The sequence below is a fragment of the Stigmatopora nigra genome, chromosome 2 (assembly GCF_051989575.1).
Source record: "Stigmatopora nigra isolate UIUO_SnigA chromosome 2, RoL_Snig_1.1, whole genome shotgun sequence".
NCBI classification, from domain to species: domain Eukaryota; kingdom Metazoa; phylum Chordata; class Actinopteri; order Syngnathiformes; family Syngnathidae; genus Stigmatopora; species Stigmatopora nigra.
This window is the reverse complement of record NC_135509.1, coordinates 2,012,697-2,028,823: the sequence shown is the minus strand read 5'-3', so window position 1 is coordinate 2,028,823 and position 16,127 is coordinate 2,012,697. Positions and strand designations below refer to the sequence as shown.

Sequence of the window (16,127 nt, the reverse complement as noted above, 5' to 3'; positions counted from 1 at the left end):
AAATTAGCGACGGAGAAAAACAATAACAATTGTGCTTCTGATCATCCAGTTGCGTAATTTTTTGTCTTTTCTGGACAATACTGTTTTTTAGATGGTAATTGGACTACTTTGCTAATTGTTAACTACCACAGAGAACTACAAGAAAGGGAAAAAATATACTGGGTGGAGTATTTTGTACTGTTCTGGCTTGAGGTCTAATGGAAGAAGAAAATGTTATTTACTTTGTGTTTATAAGGCTTAGATGTCATTGTTCTATTAAAAAGTAAAAATTTAAAATTAATTGGAGGACATTTTTGTAGGGGGAGCAGTAATTTCTATTCTTTTCAAATGGGGAACCAATGTGAATCAAGAAAAAACTGTTTGGTTGCCTACCATATTTGCTCACATATAAGCCGCACCTGCATATAAGCCTCACCTTAAAATTTGCCTAAAAAACCTTTTTATCGTATTCTAAAATTGTATTTTACAATTTCTCTTGTGTTAAAGAGGCCAATTGATTCCCATGGTTTTAAGAGTACAAATATTTTACTTTGAAGGGTCACATTTCATGCAAAATAAAAAAAAATCTTCCTGAATTTCATTCGTAGACATCAAAATAAATTTTGAGAAACCTTTTACCTGTCTATCCTTTCTCTATTTAGATATAAATTGCATTGTCTTGCATTGTTATGGGGTTCCATCTTTGTTACCTAATTTATTCGCATATAAGCCGTACCCTCGATTCAGTCACCATAATTTTGGGTGACAAATACGGCCTATATGTGAGAAAATCCAGTAGTAGTAGCTTCTGTCCAAGTTCTTACCTCGTCAGACAGCCTTGAGTAGCATGTCTCGGCAGTGGCAAGGATAAGGACTGGGCAGAAGGAGGGTACGTCCTGGAGGAGTGTGAGGAAGGTACTCTTAAGCGTATCGCTCACCGTCTCCCACCATTCGGCAATGTGCGGCACAAACACAACACTGGGGACGCTTCGGCAGGCCTCGCGGAAAACCTGATGAGCAAAGTTAAAAACTAATTGAAACCTGGGCTTTTATTTTCCAATGTAAATGAAATTAACCTGAGCACAAGACTCCTCTGGTGTCTTAGCGGCGCTAGAGGAGTAGAGGGTAGGCAAGTCCAGGCGGTGAACTGGCAACTTGTCCAAGTGGTGGAGCAAAGCAGGGGCTAGGTGGGAACTTTGTCCTGAGCCTGGGGAACCGGACAATAGCAAGCGGGGTCGGTAGGAGGTGGGTTGCTGGTGGGGCGAACTGTAAAGAACAGCAAGAAAACTTATTTGGGTGCACACTTTTGAATACTAATTTTCATTATACGATACTTTTTCAAGTTTGCCAAAACACAATATTTCAAATAATGCTATGTGGATGGATGGAGGAGTTTGTTAAATTTTTGGACTCACATGGAACAATGAATGAAGGGCCGGCAAATTGTAGCATCAGTGGACTGTGGTGGACTGATGGGAGACAAGGCGGTCTGGACTTCATAGATGGAATTGCTACTTTTCTCGTTTTCGTCATCGCTGTACACATCCTCTTCAAGTAGTTGATTGTCGCCGCCTACAATAGACACACAAATAATGCCATATTCAAACTCAAGTCAAATTTATAACAGGTCAAATTAAATACCATATTTTCATGACTATAAGGTGCCCTGGATTATAAGGCACAAGCTCAATGAATGCCATTTTTCCAATATATAAGGCGCACCCTCAATGAATGACACATTTTGTTCCATATATAAGGCGCACTGGATTATAAGGCGCACCCTCAATGAATGGCACATTTTAATTTTCTCCATATATAAGGCGCACTGGATTATAAGGCGCCCTGTCTATTTTGGAGAAAAATCTAAGCCTTATAGTCGTGAAAATACAGTGATGTTTTTTAAGATTTTTTTTTTTCTGCTTGGAGGCCACTATTGGTTGAAGTACTATTGTTCATTCAATATATTTTTTTGCATTTATCAGTGTCAGTACAGATTTTGTTGTTTTCCAGCCTTATTCTATTTCAAACCGTCTGTAGAAGCTAAATACCATATTTTCCATATATAAGGCTCACTGGATTATAAGGCGCCCTGTCTATTTTGGAGAAAATTTAAGACTTTTAAGTGCGCCTTATAGTCGTGAAAATACAGTACTAGTAAATCCACTCGCAGCATTTGCCTAAATTTTGGAATTCTACCTACCGTGGGTGTCCCTGTCAGCACACTGAGCATGGGGGAAGACTCTGAGAAGAGAATTGAGCACCAAGGAGAAAGTGCTAGCCAATAGGGGCCTGAGAATGGGCGACAGAGCACGCCCTGGAGGAGCCAGGGCTCTATGGGAGGCCGGCACAATAGCCCTCATAGCCCGGCCAAAGTCGGCGGGTCCCAGCACTATGGAGGCCACGTCCAGTGTTAACTTGACGCTGCTGCCGTATATCTGGGGGTAGCGACGGCGTAGCGCCACCAGTGCCGCCTCTGTGCAAAGTGCTTTGATGTCGGCGCCACAGTAGCCTAGAAAAACAGTTACAATTGTTAATTTCTGTCTTAAAATTTAACCTGAAGTTATAAATCAAATTATTATAATGATAATAATTTCTCACCAACACATTTTTCTGCAAGTTCATCTATAAATGGCTCAGACAATTTGGGGTTCCAGTCTCGGGTGTGGATTTGCAAGATGTGCTTTCTGGCCTGTAACAAAATTTTAAAAAAGGGAGATACATCAGTATAAGTTCTGTTTTTCTTCTTCCATAAAGTTTTTGGAGATGGATACATTAAAATTAAGTTTAGATTTTATTTACTGCACGCCATATGATTGCTGCTGCGCAGAGAAGACCAGAGTAGTGCGCAATTAGAGGGAACATTGCTCTCAAGTATTCATTGTCTAAGATATGTTTATTTTTCTGGTCATTTTTTCTCTAAAAATTGCGTTTGAAACCTAAACAGTTCTGATTTGAAAAATACAAAAACTGTGGCAACAATATACTCGGACTAGCTATTCTCTGTAAAAAAAGGTGGAGCATTTCCTTCCCCAATTATGGCAAGTAATAAGTTCCTGCAACAATGGTTGAGTTTCATCATGACTGAAGAGTGGAAATTTGCTCCATTTGGAAACCAAGAGTAGTGCAACAATTCAAGTGAGCCCATTGCATCACCCGTCCAAGTCTCCACTTTGATGGGCAGACGTCAATGAGAAAAAAAAGCTCGCTATTGTCGATACGTAGCTTTTCATAGTCTTTCATCAGACTTTGTGGATAGAAAAGCCCAACTTGGTGAACTTAGCTGCTTTTAAACATGACCAGAGGGTCCTTTATCTTGAAATTGTTACAAACTCAAGGGTGCAGCACTCAGTAAAAAGAAAATTAAAATTAAAATCACAGTTTGTCCATTTTTTTGTCTTTACTGAATTATGAAAAGGCTTAAATTGCTCTATGTGAACAAATGCCCTTGATTGCCCTTAATGACAGTTTTTACTGTTGTATTTTTTTGTGGTTGCCAAGCCTAAAAGAAAAAGCCATTTTGTCAGGTTATGATGATTTATCAATTTTCGGAACATACACACGCACACCCTTTCGCTCACCGTCTTGTCGGGCAGGTTGAAGAGAAATTCCCGGTCGAAACGTCCGGGCCTTCGCAACGCCGGGTCGATAGAGTCAAGTCTGTTGGTAGCACCGATGACCACTATCTCCCCTCGGCTGTCGAGGCCATCCATCAAAGCCAGCAGAGTGGACACAATAGAACTAAATAAAACAAGAGGGATGATTAAGTCAAGAGTAGAAAGAAAGTAGCAAACTTAAAAACAGTTATCAGTCGATATTGCTAGTTATTATGATAACTAAGACATCTTACACTATGAAAAGTAAAGAATAAAACCTGCAGAAAATGTATTTTATAAATTTCCCTTGAAACCAAAAGTAATATAAAATTAAATAATCAACTGAAGACATTACCACATATTTTCAGTCTCACAAAAAGAAATAGTGTAACCTTAACCCATTTTAAACCAAGATAAGAAGTTTAAGATTTTTGCAGCATTTTCAGAATATTTACATTAAATGGGGGAACACATTGTTATCCAGTAAGAAAAATATTACAGTCTGTCCTCAAACAAGGACAGTTGGTTAAGGACTTTCAATAGTAATATTAATAGGTAATTAGAAAAAAAACTGCCAGGGAGAATTCAACTGAATTTTTTAGTGGATTGCTTATTTTGACCAACTACAAAAAATCACAATAATTATCCTTATTGTTTTATCAACAAGCTCTAGCCTGATACATATTCTATGAGGGTGGTGGACTTCAATAAAATTCTGTATTTGGGCTCCAGATTGTAGTGTCAATTTATGTTTTTATGTCAAAATAAGGAATTATGAGATGCAGGACAACACTGAGGCAACCCACTAAAAAAACAATTGAAATCTCCCTAGCAGTTTTTTTCTAATTACCTATTATTATTAATATTATTATTATTATTGAAAGTCCTTAACCAACTAGTCTTGTTTGAGGACAGCCTGTAATTTTTTTTTTACTTAATATTAAGGTTTTTCCTCATTTTATGTAAGTATTCTGAAAACATTGCAAAAATCTTAAACTTGTTAACTTGGTACTAAGCATAAATACAGCTCAAGAAACTCAGATGACATTTTACCTGTGTATTTGGTCTTGCCGACTTGAGCGAACTGGAGCTAATCCATCAATCTCATCAAAGAAGATGATCGACGGCCTCATCATGTAAGCCTTGATTAAGAAAAAAAACATTTAAATCAAGTCTAATCTCTTCCAAAAGTGGTTAAAAGTATGACTCACCTGGTCAAACAGAAGACGCAACTGTCGCTCTGATTCGCCAACCCACTTGCTTAGGCAGTCAGCTCCCTTGCGCATGAAAAAGGAAACTTTACGTTCACCTTGGCTGCACTCGTTGGCCAGAGCTCGGGCTACCAGTGTCTTTCCAGTCCCTGGTGGACCGTAAAATAAACACCCCCTGCAAAGAAAATATCAATTTTGTACAATTTTGTAAAATTTAGGCCTATTTGTCCACCTAACTGATTCAATTCCATTGAGTCATATCATCAATGGCATTAAATGAGATAGCTGAACCAGATTTTTAATGACCTTGGTGGTTGAATCTTGAATCTCTCAAAGACCTCAGGATAAAGAAGCGGGAATACAACCATCTCCTTCAAAGACTGAATGTGGTTTCTAAGGCCACCCACTTGGTCGAATTTTACCTAAAATAGACAAGATTTTCAAAAAACAACAACTTTGAAGCAAAATGGTCCCACCCGAGAAATGACGACACTCACTGAGGTGTCAAGGTTCATGGGGTCCACGTCAGCCAGGCTGGCCCCTACTTTTGTCCTATCACGGAGGACGCCACTCGCCAAGTCCTCTGCCATCAAGTTCATAGGCAAACATCTATGAGGGTATTAAAAAAAATGGGTCAAGATACATCAAAACTAGATATATATTTTTAGTGGATCAGATTTGTGTTGTCCTGCATCTCAAAAGTGCTTATTTTGGCCTATTTATTGTCCTTTTGTGTTCATTCTCTAAACCAGGGGTAGAGAACCTATGGCTCAGAGCCACATGATGAGCAACTATATAAGAATGTTGTCAAAAGTATTCAGAGTTTTTTATCCACTTTAAAAGTGGTGAAAATACAAAAAAATGGCACCCATTTACATGTATTTTGACTTTTAAATTTAGAGTATGGCTCCCAAGGAATAACATTAAAAAAAATATGAATTGTTTGTGGCTCTCTTTGTCAAAAAGGTTCCCGACCCCTACTCTAGATCAATACATTTTATTTTAATTAAGTTTTGTCTTTTTGTTTGGCTTCTCGTGGCAAATTTCAACCAAAATGTGTAGAAAAACGTACCTGTTTCTGGCCCGTGTCATGCTTTTGCTTTTTCTTCTCTCAAAACGCTCTTCATCAGATGAAGAAGTGGTGTCGCTGCTGTGAATGGCATGTTTCTTTATCCTAAAAAAAATAAACAAGTGCAGTAAAGTCATGAAGATAGTTTCCCATTAATATTTGATACTACAGTACTTTTTTGCCCTAATCACCCACCTTATATGGCTTCTTCTTGCTGGCGATCTGTGAGTATCAAAGAGTGTGGGGGTGCTTTGCTTTCTATTCACTGGTTCTGAAGACAAGATAAGATGATAACTCGCCTTGCTATTACAAAAAGCAGCACTTTAAAAAGCAAGTTGTTTACCAATAGGCGGCGCTTCGTATCTCTGCACAGTTTTTCGCTGCCTCAAGTTATACGGCCTATCATTCCCCTCGCCTGCTTCTTCGGCTTCATCACCTTCGTCGTCTTCATCCTCCGCATCCTCCTCCTCTTCCTCCCCGTGAGATTCTGAGTCAAACATCTATCAGTCAAAATGGGAGTCGATTCAAAGAGTCGCCTGAGGGAGTCAGAAATTCACCTTCCGTGCCCTCCTCCTCTTCTTCTTGGGTTTTACTCATGACTTTATGGTGGGCGGGAAGGCTAAACGTGCTACGGCGCATTGACTTTCTTCTCTTCACGCGAGAGTACATGTCCATGTTTTCCTAAAAAGGCAATGGGACCATAGTGAGGGAAAATGTCTTCTATAATATGAAAGAAAATGCTGTGTTTTGTTTTGTGTAGTGTTTTTTTTTACCCGTACCTCTTCTGTGTCCCTGGTCCACATACGGAGACGTTCCACCTCACGGTTTTGCCTGATGCTGCTGATGTTGTCCATCTCCTGGAGGACAGCCTCGGCAGTGCTGCAAAATATTATTATATGATAGAGTGAAGGTGAGTATAGAACAGGGGTGGGCAAACTTTTCGGCCAAGGGGCCATATTGACTTTAAAAATGTGACAGATGGGCGGGGTCAGCACAAGATAGGATACACATAAAAAAGTGCATCCGTTAACAGTACATATGAAACATAAACCGAAAAAAATGACTAACAGTATTAACATACTCATTACTCATTATTAAAAGTAAAAAGTATAAAGTACTAAGTAAAAAGGAATGTATTAAGAAATACTAAAATGTCATTTTAAAGAAAATGGAAGAATATTTTTCAAATGTTAATCCTTGAGAGCCATTCTCCAAATTTAAAAGTCAACATACATGAAAATGTGCCTTTTTTAGTCACTTTTAAAGTATAAAAAGTCTCTGATTTAGTTTGACAACATTATTACATTGTTGCAAATCAATGAGTGTCAATGGGAAAATAGTGTAGTGACAAATAAATGATTACAATGTGCCATAATACCAACACATGCCTCACCTATTGACCAGCTGGTCAAACAGCAGGCTCTGGTTGAGATGTTCAAACTGGCTCTTCCTCACACGACAGCTCCTTTTAAGCTCCACATGGCCATTCATTCGTGAATGGTCGCCCTGGCCCAGCTCTTCTTTCCGGTGTCCCATGTGACCTGCAAAGTAAATCCACCAAAACAATCAACTTTAATGCTCAGCTACATGTTTTTTTTTAGGTAAAATGGCGTGTTATATTACCATGTCCATTCTGCATAATGCGAGATGATAACCTAGAAGGGAAAAAAACAGAGGATTTGAGTTCAGGTTTGTAGTTTCGTCCTAAAAAAATCCAAAAGTTTTGAGACAATCGCTACAATTGAACATTGAGGAAAAAGACCTGGTGCGATAGGTCGGAATGCCCCAGCTGACCCTTTGACCTTTGGTCTGGGGTGACGGAGACGTGTCGCTGGAGCTGGGATCCGATGTCATCTGTCTGTGGGGCCGCTTAGCGGGTGGGCTTAACCGTGGACTACTCACATCGCTGTTTATCTCCTTCTGGAACAGAAAAAAATAATGACATTGAAACTGTTAGATGATACATTTTAGCATCTGACTTCAATAGCTAAAACTGACTTATTGACTTAACAATGGAGCATTTTTAGTGTTCATTGTGTAAGTATTAAAATAAGAGAACATTCTGTTCGAGTGCGTCATCAACCTGAAAACAAGTGCTTAATCTTAGAGTAGTATTATATCAAAATAAAGCCTTGTTTTTATTGTAATGATTCATCTGTAATAAAATATAGGATTAAAATGTCATTTTTTTCAAATATATGATTAGAATATGTCAGTCTTCATTTAAATATATGGTTAAAATATTTCAAAAAAAAAGTATTTAACTGGGTTTGACAGTTTATACCATGCAGGGGTGGTTTGGTAAGCCTATGCAGCAGACATAGGTAACAAAGTTGAATTAACGGGGGTTGGGCCACTGTGGGTGAGGGGGTTGCTTTTTGCTCAAACTATCCGGCCGGTCTTGATCGAGCTGACTTACAAACTTGAACCAACGGGGGTTGGGCTGCAAGAGGCAGCTGATGGCAATCCAGTAATTGCACTTGTGTCACACTAGTATTGAGACAAGCTTTCCTCTCAAGGAAAACTTACATTTTGTGGAATAGTTTGAAACAAAAGCCTAGTTTGAAGGGATGCTATGCAAAATATCAAATGAAAAGCCTATATTGTCATCATACACAGCTGCATATAACAAAATAGGTGAAATAACATTCAAAAAAGTTTCTCTTAAATGAGTCAAAATGGTTAAATGTCTGCACTTTGATGGCCAATGTTTTCAATAGGTCCAAAAAAAAAAAGTTGAACTTAACTGCACATACATAGGTGACAATGTTGCATCAATGGGGGTTGGGCCACAGTGGGTAAGGGGGGTTGCTTTTTGCTCAAACTATCCGGCCGGTCTTGACCGAGCTGACTTACAAACTTGAACCAACGGGGGTTGGGCTGCAAGAGGCAGCTGATGGCGATCCACTGATTGCATTTGTGTCACACTAGTATTGCAGAAAGTTTTGCCCTTTATGAAAACCTGCATTTTGTGGAATAGTTTGAAATGAAAGCCTATTTTTAAGGGATGCTATGCAAAATATCAAATGAAAAGCCTATATTGTCATCATACACAGCTTGCATATAACAAAATGAGTGAAATATCATTCAAAAAAGTTGCTATTAAATGAGTCAAAATGGTTAAATGTCTGCACTTTGATGGCCAATGTTTTCAATAGGTCCAAAAAAAAAAGTTGAACTTTACTGCACATACATACGTGACAATGTTGCATCAATGGGGGTTGGGCCACTGTGGGTAGGGGGGTTGCTTTTTGCTCAAACTATCCGGCCGGTCCTGACTGAGCTGACTTACAAACTTGAACCAACGGGGGTTGGGCTGCAAGAGGCAGCTGATGGCGATCCACTGATTGCACGCGTGGGACATTAGTATTGCAGGAAAGCTTTCCTCATAAGAAAAACCTGCATTTTGTGGAATAGTTTGAAATGAAAGCCTATTTTTAAGGGATGCTATGCTTATATATCAAATGAAAAGCCTTTACTGTCATCATACACAGCTGCATATAACAAAATGAGTGAAATATCATTCAAAAAAGTTGCTCTTAAATGAGTCAAAATGGTTAAAAGTTTGCACTTTGATGGCCAATGTTTTCAATAGGTCCAAAAAAAAAAGTTGAACTTTACTGCACATACATACGTGACAATGTTGCATCAATGGGGGTTGGGCCACAGTGGGTCGGGAGGACAACTTTTTTGCAGAACTGACTGAGCTGACTGACAAACTTGAACCAGCGGGGGTTGTGCTGCAAGAAGCACCTGACGGCAATCCATTGATTGCACGCGTTGGACATTAGTATTGAGGAAAGTTTTTGCACTTTTGAGGTTGAAACCAAAGCACCCACCACACCCACTTTTGCCCTTATTTTAGTTTGCCCAGCCCTGTTAAATAAATGCCTAGTTTTATGGGACACTGCGTTTTCCTTCATATGTCCAATGCTTCAATTTCTTCGAGGCACTTGTGCATCAATTGTCAAAAGTTTGCACTTTGATGGCCTACATTTGAAAGAGACATTATTTTGTCTTTTTCTGCAGCTATGTTTATGAAATATTACAGTACTAAACTTGACTCTACTCTCCTGTTGCATATTTTTTATTTTTTTTAATCAGACTGACATGTTTCAGAGATTTTTTCTCTCTTCCCACCACCATTTTTAAGATATATTTATAGATATATATCCATCGATGGTTTATATTTCTCATAGTACTTTGCAACCATACTGTACTTCAACAATCAGTGAGCTGACAGTGAGTTTTGATGACACATAAATAACCTTTAGGACTTGATGATGATTTGTCAAAACATTACTAACGCCTTGAGCAAATATGTAGAATTAACGAGGTAAAGTTCACCAAGTTCAGACTTGCTTAAAACGGGAATTGAGCCAGGCAACTGTTGTGATCCCTTCCCCCACCACAAGGCTAACCAACCGGGCTAGCTTTAGCTTCAGCTACCCTTACACTCATTAACCTACATTAAAAGTGCTAAATACTAGCATAAATCGGGTATGCGTTAGCCGTGCGTCTTTTCTCTTAAAACCCAGTGTAGGCTTAAAGTAGGCGGGTCTTTTAAGCTAGCGAATGTTAGGGGGGTCAAACGAGTCCAAGTACCAAACACAAAGGGAACTCAACTTGAAGCTACAAGCTAACAAGGCTAGCACCGCTAAGAATTTATATTAATCAAGATCAAATTGCATGACAATTGTGAAAATCACGGCGTTTAAATGCACGGTCTTATGTCAACACGGACCGGCGGGTGTCAAATTTGGTGTCAGTGTCATTTTGCAGGGAAATTATGTCCCGAAAGCAGGAGTTGGTCCCTCCCAGGCCAAGGCTAGAACTAGCGAAGGCTAAGCTAACTCACCGGGGGAGAGAAAAAATGAAGGAATCATGCTTACATGTTCATCGGAGTTGCGCTCAATCCTCGAGGACGAGCGAGTCCTAGAGGAGATAAAGTGGCTGCTGCCAGGCCGAGAGCTGTTTCGTGTGTTCACCATGTTTATTGTCACTCTGGAGGCTACAAACACTGGCTCAAAGAGCACAGCACCGAGGCGCCATTTTTCTCTCTCTCTCTTTCTGTCACTCGCTCTCTATCTTTCGTTGTCTCTCTCCCTCACTCTTGTTGTTTTCTTACGTCTCTCTCTCGCTTTCTGTCTGTACGCCGTTTCTCTATATGATGTCAAGAAGCAGATCGCAAACTTTTGTAATTACTTTCTATAACTCTACGATTCGCAACATACGTGCCCCCCTCCAATACACAATATGGGTCCAAAATGACCCCCATTCGTTGCCCAGGTTTGTTTCTTATGACCTAAGTTTTTCTTCTGTCAATATTATAAAATGAATGCATTTTACGAATTAGAATGCAAAATACTATATATGCACATTTTTAAAATGATCTACTACTGATTAAATTACAATGCAAAGTTTGCACGTCTGGGTAGAAATGATAACGTTACTGATAATTAATGTAATTTTTGAAAAACGCACGAGAAAACTGCGAACACTAATTTTAATAGTAATAATAATAATGATAATATTCATAATAATTAATAATAAACCAAGGTTTTTAGGATGAAATTAACTCCTTGCGACACTTACTGACTAATTTACGGCAGGTATCAGAGAGTTACTGCCGTAAACTGGGGCGGTAGATACCTGCAGATGTGTTAGCCGTCGAAGACACGCACTTGCTGGTAAACTACGTGTTTGCGTCAAATCAGCTCATTTTAAAATCATATTTTGAATATTTTCTCCTTATATTTTACAATGCTATTTCCCTTCTTGCACGCCAGTCGTTCTCACGTATTTCAATAACGATCGCTTAAGATGTTTCTCAATACACGGCCTGTGCAAATATGAATGATATATAGTTTTGATTCTCTCAGTAAACTTACCCTTATAATTTTCTTTTTAATCCTATATATGTATATGATCCTATATATATATATATATATATATGATTGTCTTTTTAATTTGTGTTTAGATGGAAAACATAAGAAGACATGATACATAATGACACTGAGGAGGATGAAAATTGGTAAAGTAAACCCTATTGTCGTAAAATTTCAAGTGTAATATCATTGTCGTAAATTTCCCATAAATTAATTGTTATTTGGCATTTTTGTTAATATCATATTAGTTACAAGTGTAATACCACATTTCATCCATCAGCTATTAACATCTCAACCTCAGGTCTCCAATTTATGACAAAAATATCCAAAAAATGTATCACTACATATATTTTTTTAAATAAATATGTTATTAAATGGTTTCCAGCGACAACAATGAAAAGGAGGGCCCAATGAAGTGCAGTTTTTCTGTAGAAGACCTCTTAGATGAGGTGGAGAAGATTTGTTATGACGCCCCAGGAACATCCAAGGTTAGAAATCTATTTTTTAAAATTTATTTTAAGAGTAAATATATCAAAATCAAAAATATTGTTGTTTAACATTAGGTGGAGATGGTGGTCCGACTCTGGAAAGACGGCTTCACTGTCAACGACCAAGAATTCCGCAGTTACTCGATTCCTGCAAACCAAGAGTTCTTGGACGCTATCAAAAGAGGGTTAGTTTTATTTTTGTGGGTCTGTGTGTGTGCTCCATTTTTTAATATAACACCAGTCTTGATGAGTGTCGTCTTCTTCAATGCAGGGAACTCCCGACGGAGTGGGAGAGCCGAGCTGAGGAGGAAGAACTGGAAGTCAACGTGGAGGATCTGACGGAGGAAGACTATGTTCCTAGGAAGAAGGTTTTCCACCCTTTCAGTGGTCGCGGATACCGGCTTGGCAGGTAAGGGGGCGATGAAGTGGAGGTAAAAAAGATTTACAGTAAGGGATCATCTACATTTCCATATCTTAATTTAAAAGAATTTTTTTTTTTTTTTAATGGGAGCATTCATAATTGTTACATTTACATAAATCTGACCATCAAAAGTGTTAGTAATCCCAAAAAAGGCTATGTGGTGTTGAAACGGGTAAAAAGAGAAAATAATGTCCTAAAAATGACTTAAAAAAAAAAAAAAATATATATATATATATATATATATATATATATATATATATATACATACATACATGTGTATATATATATATATATATATATATATATATATATATATATATATATATATATATATATATATATATATATATATATATATATATATATATATATATATATATATATATATATATATACATGTATGTGTATATATATATATATATATATATATATATACATACATACATACATGTATATATATATATATATATATATATATATATATATATATATATATATATATATATATATATATATATATATATATATATATATATATATATATATATATATATATATATATATATATATATATATATACATACATACATACATGTATATATATATATATATATATATATATATATATATATATATATATATATATATATATATATATATATATATATATTTATTTATTTATTTATTTGAATAGGAATACTTATAATGTGTACTTTTGTGGAATTGATTGTAGTATTCAAAGTGGTAGTCCGTCTCAAAAGTTTACGAACACCTACACAATTATTTCTCGTGTCACACTCACTCGCTTTTCCGCTTACTACCACGAGATGTCGCTGGGACCCCAAGCAAACAAAACAGGTCACCCTACCACCCTGAAGAGCTGCAAAATTTTGAGCACCGATTTCATTTCCAACCCCTCCATCACCATCATCATCATCATCTGCATGAAAGCCCGAAATTTAATCCGCCATTTTCCTAATCTACGATCTGTACGGCAATCGCAGCGTGGCGCCTCGAGTGGTGGCCCGCTCACCGTCAGTCCACGAAGATGGCGAATCTCCCCCCATCCCCATGGTAACCCTGGACCACACCCTGCCCGTCACCTCTCTTCAGCTGTGGTTGGCCGACGGACGGCGACTAGTCCAGCGCTTCAACCTATGCCATCGGTACGTATCCACTTCGCCGACAAACAAATGTTAATCTGCAACTTTCTCTTAATCCACAAACGGGGAAAAAAATCTGAGCTGTTTAGATGATGTAATGCTAGTCTGACACGCTTAAAATAATCTGAGATGGAGCGCTTCCATCAAATTGCAGCTACGGGGTACGTTGCGTAACCCCTCCCCTTGATGCAGCGTTTATGTAATGGGGCCGAGGAGATTAAGGATGGAGAGTTGGCGACCTTGGCCGAGCCTGGAGACCACCAGGGCTCATAAATAATAGACCTCACCTGGCTCAAATGGGGCGAAAAATCAGGAATAATGTTTCTTCCCCCATTTGAAATAATCCAGGTTTTATTACCCGAATAGTGTTACCAAAAATTCATCTCTGTAAAATTGTGACTTCTGAGGATTTAAATGACCAGTTGTCACATCTTGATTAGGTGCTCGGACGTTTGGTCGCTGGACGTTTGGCCACCGGATGTTTGGTCCCCGGGACGTTTGGTCCCCGGGAGGTTTGGTCCCCGGGACCTTTGGTCCCTTTTGGTCACTGGTCAAATGGTGACAAAGAGTTTACTGTTGAAACCAGCTCTCAAAATTATATTCATGAGAGAGAGTTTAATATCTAAGAGAGAGAGACTTTAATATCTATGTACATTTGACTGGTAACCAAAAGGGACCAAAAGACCGGCGACCAAACATCCGGAGACCAAACGTCCGATCACAGTATAATCATGACTTCTGAGAGTTTAAATGACCAGTTGTCACATCTTGATGAAATTTATAGTCCGATGTATTGCTAGTTGTTAAATTGGTTATTCTCATTTGAGGCTTCATGTCTTTTTTATATGATAAGCTTTTATTAACCAATTTTTTTTAGGATCACTGATGTTCATGACTTTGTGTCACGTTGTCAGAGGAGTTGCCCACCGTTTATCTTGACCACCTCGCTTCCCTTGCGGGAGCTCCACGATCAAGATGTAAGCCTGGAAGAGGCCGATTTAGCCAATGCCGTTATAGTCCAACGGCCTCTAAACACGCATGCACCCTTTGTGCCATAATCCACTCGTCACTTTCAAATACATCAATGACATTTTCAAACATATTCATATCAAATGCCATCCAACAAACAAACAGTCTCCACAAACTGTGATCTCCATTTTTATGCACTTTTTTAAAGCTTGTATTTTCAGCTTTACAATGAATGTCTGCCTTGGTTCTCAAATGTCTAATCTTTTTTGAATGTATTATGTGCCTGCATCCTTTCCATCCAATAAATGTTTAACAAATTAAATTGTTGTTTTCCCTTGTGTGTTATTGTCACTTTAACTCACAAAAAAATACTTTTTGGGCAAAAACATTGAAAATAAAAATGGAAATCCCTTTCCAACAGCATTAATTTACTGTATATGACACTGTTTATCTGTTTATATAGTTACTTTTTATATGTTGGCATTTTTTCACCAAATGTTATGACATCACAACCAGAATTAATCATTTCTAGTGCTATGCTATCTTGTAAATGATGACAAAATAAACAAAGTCACATAAAGATACTTTAGCAGACTGAAAAAAATCTCATTCTGGTTGTGACATCATCCATTAAAACCCAAGGCAGCCTATTGTGAATATAATTTCATTATCAAGCCCTTTGTTGTCATTTTTGGGGCGAATTTGTATCCAAAATAAGCTCTGTTATCATTCTAAATTCGCTTACAGTATTATCCTTCCAAAATTTGCATGTCCTAATTTTCTTGTCAGTGACTTGCAGCCCATATGAATTCAGCCAATCATTTTTAATGTTTTGTCCACAGTGTCAAAAACCTCTGGGATGGGTTTTGCCCAGCAAAATCAGGGCTTGAGAGAGGAATCTTGGAAGTACAGAATGGTTCTCCCGAGCCTAGAGTCATTATCCATTGTCAATACATTAAAGCCGTGCGCACGAGACAGGATTAGTTGATATGGTCAAGGTCGGAACAGTCGACAGTGTAGTGAGAATCCTAATTTTCCTGTCTTTCACTTTCATGCGTTTACAGAATTGCAATTCAGTGACTTTTTGCTTCTTATTTGAACAGTAAAAAAGCATGCTAGGAATTACTTTGAACTTTCTAACCTTTCATTTACAGCTTGATTGTACTGGCTTTAATATAAATCATATAGCAGATGGATGACTGGTGTGGTTTAAGGGGAAATTACAGCTTTGGTATGGCGTACTATTATACTCAATTTGCAGTATTTACGTAAATTAAAAGCCGTTCCAACCAAAAACACCTAAATGTGTCAACATATGACATTTTACTTAGTACTTGTATCATAAT

General features: G+C 37.9%; 2 protein-coding genes across 2 annotated transcripts in view; one reads left to right on the top strand and one right to left on the bottom strand.

Annotated features, from left to right (window-relative positions):
* atad2b (ATPase family AAA domain containing 2B) overlaps window positions 1–11,116 on the bottom strand; it is a 55,490-nt gene extending 44,374 nt beyond the window's left edge. Inside the window, 19 exon segments of the mRNA XM_077743773.1 lie at window positions 804–989; window positions 1,056–1,245; window positions 1,395–1,551; window positions 2,180–2,488; window positions 2,578–2,668; window positions 3,558–3,717; window positions 4,626–4,714; window positions 4,784–4,958; window positions 5,090–5,205; window positions 5,281–5,392; window positions 5,856–5,957; window positions 6,048–6,123; window positions 6,196–6,339; window positions 6,410–6,533; window positions 6,632–6,731; window positions 7,246–7,393; window positions 7,476–7,507; window positions 7,615–7,772; window positions 10,745–11,116. Coding sequence (XP_077599899.1) covers window positions 804–989; window positions 1,056–1,245; window positions 1,395–1,551; window positions 2,180–2,488; window positions 2,578–2,668; window positions 3,558–3,717; window positions 4,626–4,714; window positions 4,784–4,958; window positions 5,090–5,205; window positions 5,281–5,392; window positions 5,856–5,957; window positions 6,048–6,123; window positions 6,196–6,339; window positions 6,410–6,533; window positions 6,632–6,731; window positions 7,246–7,393; window positions 7,476–7,507; window positions 7,615–7,772; window positions 10,745–10,843 — 2,568 coding nt within the window. The 5' untranslated portion in view covers window positions 10,844–11,116.
* Window positions 11,117–11,430: 314 nt separating this feature from the next.
* On the top strand, window positions 11,431–15,103 carry ubxn2a (UBX domain protein 2A). The gene is made up of 7 exons (XM_077743784.1): window positions 11,431–11,542; window positions 11,833–11,886; window positions 12,126–12,228; window positions 12,304–12,413; window positions 12,500–12,637; window positions 13,654–13,815; window positions 14,690–15,103. Exons 2-7 carry the CDS (start codon window positions 11,852–11,854, stop codon window positions 14,868–14,870), a joined length of 729 nt encoding a protein of 242 aa, XP_077599910.1. The 5' UTR covers window positions 11,431–11,542; window positions 11,833–11,851; the 3' UTR covers window positions 14,871–15,103.
* Window positions 15,104–16,127: the final 1,024 nt, after the last annotated feature.

What these genes read in the sequence shown, in the direction of transcription:
- ubxn2a (XM_077743784.1), top strand. Translation starts at nt 11,852, where the DNA reads ATGATACATAATGACACTGAGGAGGATGAAAATTG. An exon ending in ACGCCCCAGGAACATCCAAG is followed by an intron (nt 12,229 to 12,303) that starts GTTAGAAATCTA and finishes GTTTAACATTAG; the next exon opens with GTGGAGATGGTGGTCCGACT. An exon ending in CGCTTCAACCTATGCCATCG is followed by an intron (nt 13,816 to 14,689) that starts GTACGTATCCAC and finishes AATTTTTTTTAG; the next exon opens with GATCACTGATGTTCATGACT.